General features: G+C 41.4%; 1 protein-coding gene across 3 annotated transcripts in view; it reads right to left on the bottom strand.

The window, feature by feature from the left end:
* The window catches only part of LOC122556563 (organic cation/carnitine transporter 2-like), a 132,885-nt gene that overhangs the window by 23,020 nt on the left and 89,045 nt on the right, over window positions 1–20,820 (bottom strand). For all 3 annotated transcript variants that reach the window (XM_087995256.1, XM_087995255.1, XM_043703377.2), the window contains exons 8-9: window positions 13,457–13,639; window positions 8,338–8,473 (exon numbers count right to left, since the gene is read on the bottom strand). In XM_087995256.1, coding sequence (XP_087851382.1) covers window positions 8,338–8,473; window positions 13,457–13,639 — 319 coding nt within the window. The remainder of the gene's footprint in view (window positions 1–8,337; window positions 8,474–13,456; window positions 13,640–20,820) is intronic.

Here is a 20,820-nt window from a genome sequence, read left to right as displayed (position 1 = left end):
AAGTAAATATATTGCAGGTTGTAGTATTGAGATGTACAGATCAAGAATTCATAATTTTCCTGCCATTTCTGTGCTGTGTTCAGTGATCAGAAACTCTCGCAGAGGTGCTACCATCTTGGCAGTCTATAAACATTGCAATCTTTCAGGAATGTCCTGAAGACTTTAGGAATGCAATGTTAAATTCTTGTAACTGTTAAAGATACACAAGATAAAAATAATATATTCATTAAAAAACTGTAATTCTGATAAACTCAGGGCCTGGGATCCAAATAAGGTTTATGAATTGTAGTCACTGTTTCATTTTAATGTAGAAAATGTGGTCATCAATTAAAATTTATTTGGCAATTATTTTGTGCGTCTGATCAGCAAGGTTTTCATTTATTGTCCACTGAAATTGCCCAAAAGAGGGTGGTGGTGAGCTGTTTTTAATGAAATTCTGCAATCTGTGTGGTGCAGGTGCAGTTTTATTTATTCATTCATAGGAAGTGGGCATTGCTGGCTGTCCAGCATTTATTGCCCATTGCTAGTTGCCATTGAGAAGGTAGTGGTGAGCTGCTTTCTTCAACTGCTGCAGTGTGTTTGGTGTTGGTACACCAGCAATGCCATTGGGGAGGGCATTTCAAGATTTTAATGCAGCTGCACAAAAGAAACAGTGATATATTTCCAAGTCAGGATGGTGAGTTACTTGGCGCTGAACCTTAGACTGGTGTTCCTACATATCTGCTGCTCTTGTCATCCTAGATGTCAAGAATTGGAAGGTCCTGTCTAAGGAGCCTTGGTGAATTTCAGCAGTGAATTTTGTGGGTGGTACACACTGCTGCCACTAGGTGTCAGTAGTGGAGGGAGTGCAGGTTTGTGAATGTGGTGCTAATCAACCACGCTGCTTTGTCCTGGAATGGTGTCAAGCTTCTTGAATATTATTGCAGTTGCACTCATTCAGGCAAGTGAAGAATATTTCATCATACTCCTCATTTAACCATGACATAATTCAACAGGTTGATAATCCTTGCAATAATTTTCCTCTATTCACCAAAATTGAAAAAGTGCATAATATTATCAATGAACATGAATTGTGTTAAACTTTACTCCAGTTCCCTGTTGACTCCTTTCAGCGTGATCTGACACTGCCTAATTACCTTTCAGTTTAAAGGCACTTCCTCAATGACTGCAGTCATGAACCACTATTCGTCCTGTCTTCTGCAATTTCATTGAAAAATTTGACACGATGAACATGTCAACACTTACATTATCTTCATAGCTCACTTGCAATTCATCCTCCAGGGTTTGAACTTCTGCCTGTCCCAAGACAACTAATTTATTTTCAGCAATTGCTTCTCCTACAGCTGTCGCATAGCCACTGATAGAATTCACCAGGTTCCAGCTCTGGCTCCTTCTTCTCTTTCTTATTTGCGGCCTTCCCTTCAGTGCTTTCATATGTAACACAACTTCCATAGGTATGTTGATGACATCCAGGTTTCCTTCTCCATGGTATCCTACAACACTAAGATTTCTGAAGTGTGCAGTCAGGTTGCTTGTCAGATAGTAGGTCATGAATGAATCAAAATTTCCCTGTTTAGCTTTTGACAGGAATGAAACCATTGCTTGCACCTCCTGCGAAAGTGGTTCCTCTATTGTCGATGATTTCATTCATTCTTCATTGGTTGCTCAAGTTGGACGAGATGGCAACTTGTATCAGAAATATGGAACTTGCTCCCATTAGAGGCAATTGAAGTGAATATTAGGAAAGACAAATGGAATGATGGCCTTTATTTCAAAAGAAATGGAACACAAAAGTCTCGCGATAACTATATTAGGCACTAATCAGACCTCAGCTGGAATACACTGAGTAGTTTTGTTCCCCTGGTCTAAGGAAAGATATATTCAGGATTGGAGGTAGTCTAGAGAAGGTTTACTAGGTTGATCCTGGGTATGGAGGGATTTTGTTGTGAAGAGAGTTTGAGTAGGATGAGCTTATACAGATTGAAATTTAGAAAATTGCAAGAGGCAACAATGTGGCTGGGTGGCACGGTGGCTCAGTGGTTAGCACTGCTGCCTCACAGTGCCAGGGACCCAGGTTCAGTTCCGGCCTCTGGTGACTGTCTGTGTGGGTTTCCTCCGGGTGCTCCAGTTTCTTCCCACAGTCTAAGGATGTGCAGGTTAGGTGGATTGGCCATACTAAATTGCCCATAGTAACCAGGGATGCGCAGACTAGATGGATTAGCCTAGGGAGATGCAGGGATACAGTACGGTGATGGGCTGAATGGCCTGCTTCCACACTGTAGGGATTCTACGAGTCCTTATTAAACCATGAAAGCTTCTTAATGGGCTTCACAGGGCGCATGTTCTGAAATTGTTCCCCTTTGTGTGAGAATTTAGGACCAGGGAGAATAATCTCAAAGTAAGGAGTTTCAGAAGTGAGGCAGATTTTTTTTTCCCCCTCAAATGTTATTGAATCTGCAGAATTCTATACTGCAGAAGGATATTAAGGCCGGGCCATTGAGTCAATCAAGGCTGAGATTTCTAATTATTAAGGAATTCATGGGTTTTTGGGGATAAGGCTGGAAAGTAGAATTGAGGGTTATTAGATCAGCCATGATATCATTGAATGGCAGATCAGACTTGATGGGCTGAATGGCCTATTTCTACTTCTATGTCTGATAGATACAATTGATAGGAACCAACAAGCAGATAAGGAAGAATGGAATATGCTGAGAAGGTTAGAAAAAGTGCAGTGGGGAGAGGTTTGGATCGTGTTTAAATAATGACCAAAATCAATGAGTGGCGAAAATAGCCTCTTTATTCCCCAATCACAGCACAAGTTTGAGGTAGCAGTTCTTACAAGAGCCCCTTTATACACAGTTCTTGTATATATTAAAATATTGTACACAAAGGTTTGAAGTGCTTCTGTCCTGGGAGACAGGAGATGGGTAAAAAACATGCGCTAAGTGCTGGCTGCTATTTCTGATGGGATTAAGGGTGTCTGTCCGGTTTGCTTGCATAATCAGGAGGTATCAGTTCTTTTGTCTTTTAAATTAGTAGATGTTAGTAAAAATACTAGGCCCCTCTGCTCTAAATATGTTAGAAATCGTAATAAGAGAATAAAGGATATTTAACTGACTACTGCAGCTGTGTGGTGAGATTTAGTTATTATTTCTGGTATGAGTTTCATTCATCCATGCAATCTCATGCAAGTGCTGTATTGTCAATTAGTTTATTAAAAGGGATGGTGGCCCAATTAAAAGATATTTAACATGTACTTAATGTATTCAGGTCCAGGAGCTGGTTGGTAAGGGGCGATAATGTTTTGTGGAGACTTGATGGGAATGATATTGCTCTGTATCCTGATAAGGTGCAGAAATGTAGTAATGAGTTTGAAAGGATTGTTTTTAAATTTGGATACAACAAAACCACGGATTTATGAATGAATCAATCAAACCATGTTACAGTAAATAACAGGGAGAAAGTGAGGACTGCAGATGCTGGAGATCAGAATCGAAAAGTGTGGGGCTGGAAAAGCACAGCCAGTCATGCAGCATCTGAGGAGCAGGAGAGTCGATGTGTCGAGTGTAAGCTCTTCATCAGGAACAAAGAGCTCATGCTTGAAACATCGATTCTCCTGCTCCTCAGATGCAGCCTGACCAGCTGTGCTTTTCCAGCACCACATTTTTCGACTCTGATCTCCAGCATCTGCAGTCCTCACTTTCTCCCTGTTATTTACTAAAACAGGGGAGAGGGCTATGAATGAATGAATAAATGGGAACCTGGTATTAATGGATACAGTGAGCTGGTGAGTGAGTTAATTAAGATAGGTTATAACACAATATCTCACAGTTTCCCCTTTTGATTCTACAGAGATGTCTCAAAGAGAATCACATTATCCTTATCCAGCTTGCAGACTCTTAACAGTTTGGGAACTACACTTTGCAAAAAGAAAACATGCACAGTTATAATAACAATAACAAGCATCATGATGGTCAGTCAGTCTCTGGTCCCGATGTATTGTGGGATATCAGTTTGATGTGGGAGGCATGAATCCAGGCCTCCTTTCCTCAGACCTTGACAGCACTGGTATGGTCCTTCTCACTTTGCGCCTAAGAATTCCTTGTGGATCTTTTTCACAAGAACCCACTCATCTGCTTGTGACCTCCCTCCGGCAAGTCTTTCCAGGCAGCTGATACCTGTGAGGACGCAGAACTTACAGCATCAGTTGGTACCTGACAGTAAGACAACAAGATGACAGTCTGCAGCTTGGCGGGAGTCTGTGTAAAAGTTGGCAGACTGATCCTCTGCTGTTCTGCAGGGTTCAGTCAGAGCTTGTAACTCTGTTGACTATGCAGATCCTCCAGGGGTAGGCTTCTCAATACTGAATGTCTTGACAGCCCATCTGGTTTTCCTGTGATCTGTAGTTAATATCCATTCCCTACTTGCTTTTTGCACTGGCCACACCAGCCTTTTCGAGATACTGTGGGTTTTTATTCAAGTCCCCTTTTCCTTTTTGGCACGAAGTGGAGATGTTCTTGTAACAATCACAGATTCCATTTTCAGTAACCTACAGTCATCCTTGTTTTTAGCACAGTTCTTTTAGTTCTTCCCTTTGTAGGGTTCTGACGGACCATGTTGCCCGTCCATCATTGAATTGTAAAGAGTTCAGCTGGGTTCGGATATCCACCCCGAGGAACGGCTGGGCTACAGGTCCTACCCATGTAACTCAAGGGGGCTGAATTCAAGGTGTATGGGTTTGGTCCATTTGATTTCAATCCTGTCAGCTCCTGCTCCATAAGGTGTCCTCACTGTCCCGTCTATCTGAAGTTTGGTCTCATATCTCTGGGGTAGGCACATCAATTCTGCTCCTGTGTCCAAAAGGTACCCAATGTCCAGGTCGCCTTCTCTCATGTTCACATACAGTCTGTCTCCCCTCTGCTGGCATAAAACCAGTAGGAGCGTAGAGGAGCATGGGGATGGGCTCTTTCAGTTTTTTGTCAACTTTAGCAGCTCCTGCTGCTGCTGGATGGTTAGTTGTTGAAACTGTTCTAGGAGATTGGTCTTACTCCCAGCCTCAGGGGTCTCCGCTTCCTCATTGCTTATTAGGCAATTTCTCCCTTTCTCTTTTTGTCAGCCCCCCCGGCCCAGTGGGCTTCCATCTCACAGAAGTGACACTTCCCTGGGCGTTTGTCTTGGGTCTTCCTGGGGTTACTGGGGGTCTGTTTGATCTGTCCTACCAGAAGGCCTTGCAATTTGGCAACTATATTTTGGTTGAGCTAGTGGGCTCGCTAATAGTAATTAGTCCCCCTCTGATCCCAGTCCAATTTGGGGACCTTTAACATTTTGGTAAGCTCAGGTTTAAGTCCGGTCACAAAAGCAGACTTCAACGGGCCGTAAGCAGAACTTTGAAAATCCCTGTCATCTTGCACTTTTGGGACTCCTGCATTTTCTTTCCAGGTCATCCTACACCCTTTCTTCATATTCTGGGACTTCTTTTGACAGCAAGCTGTGACTGTTGTCCAATCAGTCTTATGCAGACTAAACCCCTGTAACCAATGTGTTTTATTGCTGTCCAGCCAGCTTGCATCTCCTGCTTGTACTCTCCAAGAGCACCTTTGACTGTTAGGTGGGAGGTTGCATTCTCTTTTAGTTACAATAACGTTCAGAATTTGTACCCCATCCCGGCGATGGAGCATGTATATTCCCCTTAACCAGTCTAGGCCTTCCCATGTTTTCACTGGCCCCTTCTTTGGATAAGGCATTTCTTTAGACACTTGTCTACATTCTCAGGGGTCGCAGGTCCATGCACAGACTGCATTTCAGTCAGTAGTACTGGAACATACACCTCAGTGCCATCCTCTGACCATTTTTTCAATCTGTCCTTTTCTGGTTTTAAGGGGTCATAAAAATGGTACTGGGGATGCACAGTGCTCATCGCTTTCACTGCTTGAGTCCCTCTGTTTCCCAAGGGCAATAGTTTTGCTTTTCCGAATCACTTCTGGGATGTCTCGACTGGTTGGGTACAAATTCTGTGTGGGCTTGGGAAATGGGGAAGAAACTGACAGGACTGTTATCTCATCCTTCAGTTCCTTGTTCTCTTTCTCAAGCTCCTGATTTTTAAGGTGAGCAGTTTCCTGTTTGGATTTTTCTCTCAGTAGTTGCTCATACATTGCTTTTAATTGCTCTTTAAGTTGGGTTACTTCCCAATCATGGGCTGATTGGGACATGACTTCATTTCTCTGGTGAATTTGTCCCATTAATGCAAGAGACAATTACATTCTGTCTTTATTTTTCTGTCAGGTGGTATTTTCCCCACCCAAGGTCCTTGGGGTATATTATATTTCTGCCCAATTGAAAACTGTATCTCAAGGTAGTTCTGTAACTGCTGCAGTATTTCTTCCTCAGTTATGTCAGGAGCGGCTAGCCTGCCCCTGGATGTTATAAGCAGCTTCCCAGGGTCAATCATGATCACTCTAACTCATGCATCGTGGGCAATTCCCTGCCCTAGACCGTGTTAGCCAATTCGAAATAAAATAGCCAACTCACCAAAGGTTCGGGATTGCGTTCAGGGACAAGATCATGACTCTAAGAAGGAAGCTTATTACCCTGGATGCACTGTCTGTGATCGGTCAGTTTAGACAGTGTCCCTTGTGATCCTACCAATTACGCCAAGTTGTGGGATCGTGTTCAAATTACGACCAAAATCAGTGACTGGCAAAAATAGCCTCTTTTATTCAGCAAACACAGCACAAGTTCGAGGCAGTAATAGAATCCTGAAATACAGTTCTTACAAGAGCCCCTTTATACACAGTTCTAGCATATATTAAAATTCCATTCTATTGTACACAAAGGTTTGAAGACAGGAGATGGGTTAAAACATGCGCTAAATGCTGACTGATATTTCTGATGGGATTAAGGGCATCTGTCTGGTTTGCTTGCATAATCAGGAGGTGTCAGTTCTTTTGCCTTTTAAGTTAGTAAATGTTAGTAAAAATATTAGGCCTATATACTCTAAATAAGTTAGAAATTGTAACAAAAGAATTAAGGATATTATTAAATTGATTATTCCAGCTGTGTGGTCAGATTTATTTACTATTTTCAGTATGAGTTTCATTCATTCATGCAATTTCATGCAAGTGCTATATTGTCAGTTAGTTTATTAAAGGGATAATGGCCCAGTTAAAAGATATTTAACAGGTAATTAATGTATTCAGGTCCAGGAGATGGTTGGTGAGAGCAGATAATGTTTTTTGCAGACTTGGTGGGGATGGTATTGCTCTGTATGCTGATATGGTATGGAAATGCAATAATGGCTTTGAAAGGATTGTTTTTAAATTTCAGAACTGCGGTTTTATGAATTAATGATTGAAACCATGTTATTATAAATAATGGGTTAGTAAGGGTTAGGAATAAATGAATGGGAATCCAGTATTAATAAATATAGCGAACTGATGAGTGATTTAATAAAGATAGGTTATAGCACAATATCTCATAACACAATATATCACCATCCCCTCTATCTTCTGTGGCAAACTCTTTAGCTACCGCTACACAAATCAAGGGCAAAAGGGCCTGTACTGCACTGTAATGTTTTATGTTCTATAAATAGCTAGTTCTCTTTGGAATGCGTTTCCACCTCTCTTAAAAAAAGCACATATTGATGTGATGTGATGCTACTTTTGGATTACTGCATACATATCTGGTCACCGTTGTATAGGAAGGATCTTGTTAAACTTGAGAGGGTGCAGAAAAGATTTACATGGATGTTGCTAAGACTGGATGATTTAAGGAAAAGAGAGAGACTGACTAGGCTGGGGCGTTTTTCCCTGGAGCGTTGCAGGCTGAGGGGTGACCTTACAGAGGTTTATAAAATCATGAGGTGCATGGATAGAATGAATAACTAAGATCTTTTCCTAGGGTGGGGGAGTCCAAAACTAGAGGACATAGGTTTAAGGTGAGAGGGGAAAGATTTAAAAAGGACCTGAGGGCTGGGTGTCGAGGGTGGTCTGTGTATGGAATGAGCTGCCAGAGGAAGTGGTTGAGGCAAGTACAATTACAACATTTAAAAGGTATCTGGTAGGAAGGGTTCAGAGGGAAATGGGCCAAATGCCAGCAAATGGGAGTACATCAGATTAGGATGCCTCTTCAGAGTGGAGACCCTCTTCAAAGGGTCTTTTCAGTGCTGCATGACTCTATTATTCTATCTCTTCTAAATGTATCACAAAGGTTAGGTTTTGGATCCTTTTCAACTTGTGGAACATTGAGAGTTGTGTTCTGCTTTTCAAGTGAATTTGAAGTTGTTCAAAGAAGAAAACTGAGAGAAAAGGCTAAACCATTAAGACTACACACACTTACCCCTTAATCTTTTGCATTTGGTCAATTGTTTCTGGGAGAGGGATATTGACTGTTTCAGGCAGAAACAAAACCAGAATTGCTGAAAACACTGTCAAACTCCCCATCACAATAAAAGGGAGAAAATCATGATGAACACCTGCAAATAAATAGATGATAAATTATAAAACCAGCACAACAATATAAATTCATAGACAATCCATTTAACACAAGTCGTATGGGTGATAACCATCTTTTACCATATTCTCAATGTTCAGACATTCAAGTTGCCTGGCAATTATTATTTTCATTTCTAATTTTGAGGTTAGTTTTCTTTTGACTGTTTTTGACTGTTTGTCAAGTACCGTTTCGTAATGAAGAAGTAGGAAACTGGTTCCAAATTGCTAACTCGAAAATTGGGTTGGTATTACCTTGGCATTTGCTTTAAAGTTTGAGAAAGCAATAATTTTTGTTTCATGAGTGTGGACCATCCCTCACATTAAGTAGGAGGTGATGGTGAGTGGCCATCTTTAATTCATGAGGTCACAGTGTACTTACAGGACTGTTAGGGTGGGCTGAGGCAAGAAAGCAGCACTAAGTTTGCACCCTAACTGAGTTCCAGCGATCTATCAATTACTAATCACAGTAAAAATCTCCAAAGCTATTCTCAGGCCTGATACAATTTCTCCCCTAGAAATGATGAAGGAATTGTGTATTTTCAAATCAAATTGGCATGTGACTTGGAAGGGAACTTACATGTGATTGTGTGCTTATATAACCACTACCCTTGTTCTTCTTGGTGATGGTGGTCATGGATTTGGAAGGCGCTGTTGAACAAATCTTAACAAGTTCTTTATTGTTGATAATACAGACTACCAATAACGTGCACCCATGGTGAAGGGAGTGAATGTTTAATGTGGTCGATGTGCTAGTCAAGTGGGAAGATCTTTGCTAAATGGTGTCAAGCTTTCTTGAGTGTTGTTGGAGTTAAATTGATTCAGGCAAGTTAAGTCATTCCATCACATTCTTTGCTGTAGGTTATCCATGGTGAAAAAGATGTGGGACACCATGGGATGAACTATGCACGAGTAAATACTCAACCTCTGATGTACATGTGCTGCTAGATGGCTGGTCTTGGTTTCTGGTCAATGTTGATGCCCAAATTGTTTTTAGGTTGAGGAGGTTTCAGTGATACCTATACTATTGATTGCCATGGGGCATTGGTCAGAATCTGTCTTGCTGGCATTTGTGTCCAGTCAATGTTACCATTGATTATCTGCTTAAAACCAAACATTGTCCTGGTCTTTTGCACTTGGGCATACCATCCAATTTTATTAGGGTTCCATGATTATCCCACGCAATCGAATGTTATCTTGATGCCAAGGACAACTACCTTCACCTAATTCTGTAATTCAGTTATTTTGTGTTTGTTTAGAGTAAGGTTGCAATGAAGTTTGGAGTTGTGGTGTCTGCAGATCCTGCACTGAGCATAAGAACGGAGATTATTAATAAGTAAGTGCCACTTGATAGCTCTTGCTGACACCTATTGTTTTGACCTCAGCTGATATTATTACTCAGATCTGGCTTGTTAGAACTTTTCTTAATTTAATGAGGTTTGTTTTTACTGAAATATAAGGATGTAATGCTGCAGATCTGGTTTTAACAATATAATAGAACTTTATTACACAAAAGAAACAAACTAAAGTAGAAAAAAAATGCTATTTGGATATCATACAATCCAAAAGATTTTGAAAATACAACATTCAATTTATCCCAATGGCACATTTTTTCACTACGGAAACGTCAGACTTAATTCACATTGAGAGGCTTTTACCTCCAGACCTTGATAGTCTAATAGCCTCTTAAGTATTCATGAAACTGAGTTTAGACTTTCTCAGCTTCAAATAACCTCTTCAGAGTTTTAATTTTTCTGGTCTGCAACTGTTAAATTAAAATCCTCACACTGAAGTACCCTATTTCTAACTTTTCTGAATTAACTCCTTACTCCAAGAGAGTTGTTTTATACATTCAACTTTCATCAGTGAATTGAACATTACACGCTTTCCTCCAGGCAGACACTAAATGAATCCCATCCTTCTAACTGGAAGCATGCTAATGGTTTCAATTTATTATGTTTATTCTGTCAGCTTGTAAAGTTCTCCCAATTCAAACAAATTCACAATATGAACTACCTCTCCCATACTGATTTAAAAAGAAAATCCTGAAATACTGACAAATTAATCAATAAACCCCTTACACACACAGAGCAAGATGCATATGCTACTTAGACCTAATATAAACAGTAAAATATATTTTGTTGAAAAACATATAAATCACACACTTTAGTCATGCAGACTATTAAGTTACTGTAAAAACGGTTAGTAATTAGCTGGATTTTATTTTTTTTTCTGAGTAGACATAGCTGGGCGGCACGGTGGCACAGTGGTTAGCACTGCTGCCTCACAGCGCCAGAGACCTGGGTTCAATACCCGCCTCAGGCGACTGACTGTGTGGAGTTTGCACGTTCTCCCCGTGTCTGCGTGGGTTTCCTCCGGGTGCTCCGGTTTCCTCCCACAGTCCAAAGATGTGCAGGTCAGGTGAATTGGCCATGCTAAATTGCCTGTAGTGTTAGGTAAGGGGTAAATGTAAATGTAAATGTAGGGGTAGGGGTATGGGTGGGTTGCGCTTCGGCGGGGCGGTGTGGACTTGTTGGGCCGAAGGGCCTGTTTCCACATTGTAAGTAATCTAATCTAATCTAATCTAATCTAATCTAATCTAATCTAATCTAAAAAAGCTGGGCAATTTTTCACATTGTCATAGTTTATCAGGAACAGATTGGCTAAGGTTGCAGTTCATTCCAGAGAATAAACATTCAGCACCACAGCTGGAATGTTGTCAGGATTCACAGCTTTTATTCCACATGCTCAGGTGTTTTTTAGTCTCATGTGGTGTAAATCCAATTGTCTAATGAATTGCTTCTATAATGTTCGTGATCTCAGCAAGAGACCAAGGTGGATCATTCACTGAGACCATCTGACTAAAAATGATTGCAAAGACTTAAGGCTTCACTCCCATGTGGAATGTCTTAGGCTCTGCCTTCACTAAGGATGGGCTGTACATAAAAACTATTCTTTCTGTGAGTTACTTAATTGTCCAGCAACATTCGAACCTGAGTATGGTAGAATTGCAGAGTTTGCTCTGATCCGATTTATTTAGAGATAAGTTGGCCATCTGAATCAAAGACCATCATCCTCTATTTCTGCACCAAGGATTCTGCCACATCAGATAACCACGGAAGCTGATATTCTTGCCTTTTTCATACTTGAGATTTTTCCTCAACCACTTCCAGTAACTGTTGCAGGCAGAGACACACACCCTTTGTGAGGGACAGGGTGACTTTCAATTGTGTTAGCCACCTTTTTGTGGTGTTGGCTTTCTGTGAAGTTGGACACTCTGTTGAGGTGTGTAGCCAGTCAACTGCAGTTTTCACCATCATTTAATTGGAAAGCAGATTAAAGGTTTTGACCTGACTGAATCACGGAGAACTGCTACATATTAATCAAAACGTTTGTACCCATTTTTAGGTTTTTCCATTTATTCTTCAATGAGTTTATGGCATTGTTAAATTGTATTGCTTAATAGCAATAGTTAATTCATGATTAATATCAATATATTAGCTACCATACATTAATGTGTACTTTATGGGTGTGTTTGTTGTAGTCCATACTTGGGAAAAGGAGCAGGAACAGGCCAGATGACACCTTAGCCCTTCCATGCCATTTAATATGATTATCACTGATCTTGGACGTCAAATCAATTTTCTCACCTGATTCCCATATTGGTGGAATTGCTTATATTCCAAAACTTTATATAACTTTGGACTTGAATTTAGTGATATTTAACTGGTTAAATTTAGTACAGAAATCTTTATTCTGCATCACTGTGCCATTCTTATGGAGAGAGATAGGGCAGGCAGGCAATGCTACATCACCTTAATATATCTCACTGCATCACTGCCCACCTGCCTCCTCCAAAGCCATACATTCCTTTCCTTAAATTCTCTCTTCTGCCACAGCTTCCAAGGTCAAAGGTGGTGGTACTTGAGCGAGCAACAAAAGCATTGCTTGCATCTGATATTATACTCACAATGGGATATTGCAGAAACAGCTGAGTAGAATTATATTCTGAATGAAATATTAACCTTCCTATATCTTTGTAAAGGGAAAGGTAATCCATAGCCAGGATACTAAAGTAACACAGATGCATGACCAGAAACCAGCAAGGGTGCTTAGTGGACCTGTGGAGGAAACTCTACAACCTCTGGATAAATAGACTTTGGAGGTGGGGAAATATGGAGAAGCTGAAATAGAACCATCAGGTTTAGGATGGTATTGAGATGGTTGTCCTCCAATACAGTGAATGAATACTTTTTTCAAATATCCTGATTAATCGAAATAACTCCTATTACTGTTTAAGCACTTCTTCATAATCATTGGAATAGCACTGTGCTCAATGGAAAGCACTGCTGCCTCATAGCACCAAGGACCCATATTCAATTCCTGCTTTGAGTGACTGTCTAGGTGGATTTTACATGTTCTCCCATATCTATGTTGGCTTCTGCCAGGTGTTCCGGTTTCCTCCCACAGTTCAAAGATGCACAGCTTAGGTGGATTGACCATGGCAAATTGCCCCAATATTTTCAGGGATATGCAGGTTAGGAGGGTTAGTCGTGATAAATGCAGGTTAGTTGGTTGGGTCTGGGTGGGATGCCCTTCAGAGGGACACTGCAAACTTGATGGGCTGAATGGTCTCTTTCCGTACTGTAGGGATTCTCTAATTCCACAACACAAAGATATCATTTAAATAATGCACCTAGGTTTCTCAGGCGTAATGAAATATTGGATTCAGTCAAACGCTACCACCCTTTGTCACATAGTGTGGGATAGGTGGAGTAGATGGTGATGAGAGACATGAGCATGGTGGTGATGATCAAGTGCTTCAAGTGTATTTACAGCTCCATTCAATCTGTTCATTTGTACCTTGACCGTATGGTGTGAATTTAAGGATGGTCTGTGAGTTTTGGGCTAATGGAAGGAATTTCCTGATATTCTACATCACTACAGAAGTTAAACTGTTATCTTACCAAGGTAAAAAATGTAAGGCGAGACGATGGCTCCAAATCTGCCAGCCATAGAACTCACACCGACACCCATATTTCTTACCACAGTTGGGAACAGTTCAGAGCTGTAGACATAAACTATGGCAAAGGCAGCTGTCACCCCAAACTTTCCAATCATCACCAGCACTGTGGCAAGTGCAGAAATATCTAGAAAAAAATACAGAAATGCATGGTTAGTAGAAGATGCACACGTTTATGAATACCTTATCCTGTCAGACATTTCATACATAGATAATGTACTAGATATGCTCTTCTGACATTGATCTTTGCAAATTAGACATATATTTTGAGAATACATGAAGGTACTCCTCATCCATTTACATTAATGAATTGAAAAAACGTACATCCAAATTTTGTCTGCATATGTTCTTAATAGATGAGATCCTGCACTGAAAATATGCACTCATAAAACAGCCTTGTCATGTAGGAGAAAGTGAGGACTGCAGATGCTGGAGATCAGAGCTGAAAAATGTGTTGCTGGAAAAGCGCAGCAGGTCAGGCAGCATCCAAGGAGCAGGAGAATCGACGTTTCAGGATTCCTGAAGAAGGGCTTATGCCCGAAATGTCGATTCTCCTGCTCCTTGGATGCTGCCTGACCTGCTGCGCTTTTCCAGCAACACATTTTTCAGTCTTGTCATGTTGATGCTTAAGTACTTGGCTATTGGAAAAGAGGCACATAAAATAGTGTCTTATTCAACTATTGCAAAAATAGGAGCAGTAGATCAAACAACATCTCAAACCTATGTTGTCACTGAGTATGACCAAGGTCAATCTTCTGCTTCATATCTACTATAGCACCTTCTCCCATATCACTTGATTCCCTGGGAGATCCAAAACCTGCCTATCTAAGCATTTTACTGACTCTGCAACAACCATCTAAAATCTTCTGGGTAGAGAATTTGAAAAATTCACAGCCATTTGTTGTGATCTCACTAAAGCTCTCGGCTATTGCAGCAACAGCTTTTTATTCTTATGCTCTAATTCCCTTGAAATGAAGGCCATCCTATATCATTTGCCCTTCTAATTGTTTGCTGAGTCTGCATGCTTACTTTGCATTCCTTGTACTCAAATCTCTAAGAACAACAATGGTTAGTAGTTTCATGACTTTCTAACAAATAAAACAAATGCTTTCCAGTTATTGCTGACAAAGTGAACAACCTCATAATTCCTAAGATTTTTCTCAATATACCAGCTTGTTGTCATTCGCTTAATATGTCTTTATCTCTCTGCAGGATTAGAGTAGATTCCCGACAGTGTGGAAATAGGCCCTTCGGCCCAACAAGTTCACACCGACCCTCCAAAGAGTAACCAACCCAGATCCATTTCCCTCTGACTAATGCACCTAACACTATGGGCAACTTGAATGGCCAATTCACCTGACCTGCACATCTTTGGACTGTGGGAGGAAACCGGAGCACCCAGAGAAAACCTGCGCAGACACGGGGAGAATGTGCAAGCTCCACACAGACAGTAACCCAAGGCTGAAATCAAACCTGGGTCCCTGGTGCTGTGAAGCAGCAGTGTTAACCACTGAGCCACTGTGCTGCCGGACCTTTGTATCCTCACAGCTTTCATTCATACTTGGCTTTGTAGTTTCAACAAACCTGAACTCAATATGTCCTGCTGCTTTGTCGATAATATACATTGTAAATATGTGAGATACAACCACTGATCCTTGTGCTACTCCACTATTTACAGCCTGCCAACTTGAAAATGCTCTTAATCCCTGTTCCCTGTCTGTTAATCATTCATCCATGCTAATATACTACACCTGCCCCCAAGGGTCCTCTTTGGCATACATACATGTAGAACCTTATGACTTTTGAAAATCCAAGTGTACTACATCTACTGGCTTCCCTTCACACACCTTACTTATTAGATTGAAAAAAAAATTGAATAAATTAATGAAACATAATATAGCTTTGGTAAAACCAGGTTGACTTTGTCTGATAATATCATGAGTTTCTGTGCATTGTTAAAACTTCTTTAATAATAGGTTCCAGCATTTTCTTGATGTCAGGCCAACTGGCCTATAGTTAGGAAAATATTCATAGAATCCTTACAGGTTGGAAACACGCCATTTAGCCCAACAGGTCCACACTGACCCTCTGAAGAGTATCCTACCCAGACCCATTCTTCTGACTATTGCACCTAACCTACACATCCCTGAACACTATGGACAATTTAGCACAGCCAATTCATCTAACCTGCACATCTTTGGACTGTGGGAGGAAACCGCAGCACACGGGGGAAACCACGCAGACAATGTGCAAACTCCACACAGACAGTTGCCTGAGGCTGGAATTGCACCCGGGTCCCTGGCGCTGTGAGGCAGCAGTGCTAACCACTTTGTTTACCTCCTTTCTTAAATTACACCATTATGTTTGTTCACTTCCAATCTTCTGGGACTTTTTCAGAATCTAGGGAATTTTGTAAAATCATTCAACAATCACAAGTACAACTTAGATTTATAGTGCATTGATCAATTAAATTTACATTCCCTCATCAGTTGGAATAGAATTTTAACTCATGCCTCTGGAACACCAGTCCTGGCATCTGAGTTACCCGTTCAGTAATATTAACACTCTCCAAATATTCCCCTTTGACTGTTGCGATGCTGTTGAAGATGCTTAATGTGTTGTTGCAGTGCACTGTAAGTGCATGTTATAGATCATTTATACAATGCTGCTACTGATTTTCTGTACTTGGACTCCCTGACCGAAGACTGTCTTCTGTAATGTGAATGAGGTCTGCTGACAACTATGACAAGAAAAAAAAGGACAAAAAAGCTCACTGGCTGGTACCTCTGGCTGGGGAGGTGATCACAGTGCAAAATGGCAAGGCAAGGTTAGAATAGGTAGGCTCATTGTTACTGAGCATTAAAGGAGCAAACAAACAACCCTTAGATGCAGTCTGGTCCAATCTGTGAGAAGCTACCGATTCTGAGTTATGTGTCAAAATTGTTGATATCTTGTTCTCCCAAAAAGTTGCATATTAAAGGTGCAAGATCTGCAGTTCTTGAGGCCAACAACCATGTAGTAATCCCTGTTAACAAAAGCCCACATTCTTTAGGATACTGTAAGATTTGTCCATTAACTTACATTTTGGCTGAATAATTGTAGTCATAAGAATCTTAATGAGATCAGAAAATAGTGCAGAATTCGATTAAGTGCATGTGGGAAAGGCAGAATCCATGAGTAAGTGCCTTTCTAATCCACTTCATCCTTCTTCATAGACTATTCTCGAGATTGAGGATGATTTTTTTCTACTTGAAACTTAGAAAACAGAACTTATTTTTGAAGCTCTGTATCAGACATGCAGATGATGTGGCCCACTCAACAAAGCTGACTGACTCGGATGCAGTGCCCTAATGCTGGGGGTGTTGACCTAAGAGAGGACACTAATTTAGAAGCACCTAACCTGACAGTGAGGTTTACAAGATTTTGGAAAGGCATCGCTGGTGATAGCTCTCTGAGGATTTGAGGTGTCAGCCATAATTGTCCATGTCTTCGATACAGATAGAAAGGCATGTAAACTGCTACCTTGCAGACTGGCTCGGTGCTGAGTTTCAGATTTTGTCATCAACAATTCTGATTCTCAAATGGCCAAAGGCCATGTTGGTACACTGTAGGAGATGTGGAATGTCATTGTCGATGTTTGTCATTGCTGAAAGGACGTTTCTAACATATTGATTCACTCTGTCCACAATGGTTTCTGCTGACACCTTTGGCTCTCGTCCTATAACGGTCCCATTCTTATGCTGCTCTCTGTGTCCTAAACTATGCATGTGAATGAGTTGATCTACATTATTTGGAGATGGGAGGTGTGCAGCAAACAAGAAATTAATTCATTCGGAGAGCCAATGTTTAGGGACCCTATCTGTGTCTTGTACAATGCATGGTCTGTTTGTAATGTTCTATTCCTTTGAACACCCATATTTCAGTGGTCCTACAGCTCAATCCTTCACAGGTTGACTCACCTATCCTGTCTATTCTGGATGTGGTTGTAGCATCCTCTTCCCCATTGTGCCCTTTTGAATTCCTGCACTTTGGTAGTGAGTGCTCTTTAGCCGTGACTTCTGGCTTCCAGCTTCTACCTCCACATGTTGGTGATCGCCCCAGCGATCCAAATCCCCTTGCTACATGTTGGTGAGCACCTCAGTCATCCAAATCCTCTTGCTGCTGGCTGCTCCTGTGAGCTCCACCAGCTTTGCATCTGCCCACTTAGTCTATGTGAACCTGTACCTGCCCATTTTCTTTTCGCAGCCCCTGGCATATGAGGTGACCATGCCAGTTGTGGTCACACACTGCCCCATCCTGAATCCAGGGTGTCCCTGATCATGGGTGCACCCCATTCCAGTGTGACCCCCATTCTATCCGTGCTCGAACATATCCCACCTTATGGATATTGCTGCTTCCCCTTCACAACTGTCATCTCATTTCCCCCTCAACCTTTCCCCCATCTCAATAACTTGCTGAGTGTCCTTCCTGTATAGCAGCCCCCTTGTTCCACCTCCAATCTCCTTTCCCCTTAGGTTTTGTGGGCAGACTGTGTGTTCAACCCCGCCCCCCTTGAACAACCTAACCAGACACCTCCAGATGAGAAGTACTCAGACCACTGACTGGTACTGCACATCTTCCCAACTGTGTTAGCTCTAATACAGGACTGGCTGCTATGGAACCACAGGTCTGACCATGATTCACTTCCCGGACTGCAGAAGAACTCCTGGTGGACACCTAACCATTGTCAATACGAGAGGAAGCCCTCCACATATTTTACCAGGAATCCTTGACTGTCAGATACCTTCGTGGACTTTAGTGAGGACTACTCTCCTCAGACTTTGAGACATGGCTGCTTGCATATGTACTGTTATTTGCTACATGCGCTGCTGGCACATGGTGCAGCAATGAGATTGATGATGTACAGAAAGATATATGCAACTCTGGACTGAGAACTGGTTGGCTGGTTATGTGTATGCACTGGATGGCACATTAAGGCAAGGCAAGGTTTGGATGCTGTGAGAATGCAGGTAGGCATTGGGTAAAGAAGCTGACACTAACAGTGCAAGCAAGTAGCCCAGAAGTGCAGGCGCGTCCAAGCCGCAAAGTGTGCACAAAGTGTCTCTGCAGCAACATTTTAATGCTAGTTGCTGGTACTCTTTGCGATGTGGCTTGGTGCTTCCTTAGTGTCCTGCAAGTGTATCAGAGGGGTACCATGATGGTCATGCAGTTTTGGCAACACCAAAAGCCAAAGTTCAGGGATGTGGGGTGCATGTGGCTGGCTTCTTGGATTGTGTCCTAAATGCTTTTTGGTGAAGAGAAACTTCAAGGTCCTTCAGGGCAAGTGGCAAGCTGAATTTGTGAGGCATCTGTTCTGGCTTCCATAACAGGTTTTCTCTATGTTTCACTTGTTCAATTAGGTAGGAAGTTGAATATTAATGAAGTGAGTTGAGCCATTAACAAGGCATTTAACAAACAGTAATTTCCTTAATTGGTCTGACAGACTCTAACTTCACACCTTTAATGTATTGTCTGAACCGAGATGCCAGCTTTTTGTATAAAACCTTAAGTTGTCTCGGGAATGTGACTTGAAAGTAGTTCTGTAATACGTAAAATTTACATATTAATGAATCAAAATCCGCATTCCCATTCTAAGTGATTAAAGACTTAACACCAATCTATGTTTGTTCAATACATTGCATCAGTTATGTGACACTTTGAGCTTTTACTATAAATTCTGTGTCCTATGTTCCTGCCCCACTAGCTACCTTATGAAGGAGCAGCGCTCTGAAAGCTTGTACTTTCAAATAAACCTGTTGGACTATAATCTGGTGTTGGGTGATTTTTAACTTTATTCACCCCAGTCCAACACCAGCACCTCCATTTCTTTTCTATTCATGTATTTGCCCTGTATGCTGATATTGTGTTTGCTTCTACCACCACCTCTGGCAATGTGTTCCAGGCGTTCACAACTCGTTGTGCGAAAAACCTGCCTCACACATCTCTTTTAAACATTCCCCCCCCCCGCACCTGTGTCCCCTAGTAATTGGCCCCTCCACACTGGGAAAAAGCCCCATACTTTCCACTCGATCCACACCATTCAAAATCTTACAAACTTCTTTTAGGTCGCCCTCAACCTCCTGCGTTCAATGAAAACAAACCCAGTCTAGCCAACCTTTCTTCATAACTAAACTCCCCATTATCAGGCAATATCCTGATAAACCTTTTCTGCATCCTTTCCAAAGCATCCACATCCTTCTAATAGTGTGGTGACCAGAACTGTATGCAATATTCCCAGAGTGGCCAAACTAAAGTTCTAGAAAGCTGCAGCATAACTTGTCTACCCATATACTCAATGCCCCTTCCAATGAAGGCAAACATACTACAGGCCTTTTTTACTGCCTTATCTACCTACGCTGCCACCTTCAGTGATCTGTGGACCTGCACACCCAGATCCCTTTGCATGTCAACATTAATACTCTGCCAATTACTGTATAATTTCCAACTGTACTTGACCTTCCAAAATGCACCATCTCACATCTGTCCGTTTTAAACTCCATCTGCCATTTTTCTGCACATGCTTCCAACTAATCTATATCCTGCTGTATCCTCTGACAACCCTCCACACTATCCAACTCCACCACTTATTAAAAGCGTAAAAAATGGAGTGAGATACTTCCAACATCAAGATGAATCTTGCCAGATTTCTTGTCTGATTCTGCGACAAGATCCGATGCAACCCACGTTGCTCAGATTCTTATCTGGTTCTGCTGTTTGACAAGTTTTGCAAGTACGGACTGTGAACTGAGTCAAGAACTGCCAAGCTAGAGTGAAGAACATTAACTGAGTCTCTGTGAGCAGATTACTACTGAGATTTATCACCTTGGATTATTGATTTTTTTCATCTGCTCCCATGCTTAACTTGTTATACTGTCAAGCTGGTTTTTTTCCACTATTGTTTTTCATTCTGAAACCATAATTATCACCTCCTTTCCCTTGCTGTCCTCAGTCAAAACATACCATTTGAAAATCTAAAAGTAAGATCAGTAAGCTTCGCACGGTCAGGATGGAGAGGTCACATCTAGAGTGAGACACAGCCCGACTGAGTGAGGCAGTGTGGGAAGTCGGTACAGCAGGGAACCTTGTCAGGTTTTTTTAAAACGGGATAAATTGAAACCCAGGATCATGGGCTCAACTCAAAAGTGACATCACAGGTAATTGGTTCATTGGTGGTGATAGCTGCTAATTTAACTATGTTACTTTCAGATTGTAAGTAAATAGGGGAACGTTTAAAAGTTACAAACCAAATGACCAGTAGGAATTTTTAAA

This window comes from Chiloscyllium plagiosum, unplaced genomic scaffold (genome assembly GCF_037043375.1).
Source record: "Chiloscyllium plagiosum isolate Xiang-an unplaced genomic scaffold, Cpla_swu_hap1 HiC_scaffold_16, whole genome shotgun sequence".
Lineage (NCBI taxonomy): Eukaryota > Metazoa > Chordata > Chondrichthyes > Orectolobiformes > Hemiscylliidae > Chiloscyllium > Chiloscyllium plagiosum.
This window is presented reverse-complemented; position numbering and strand designations above follow the sequence as displayed.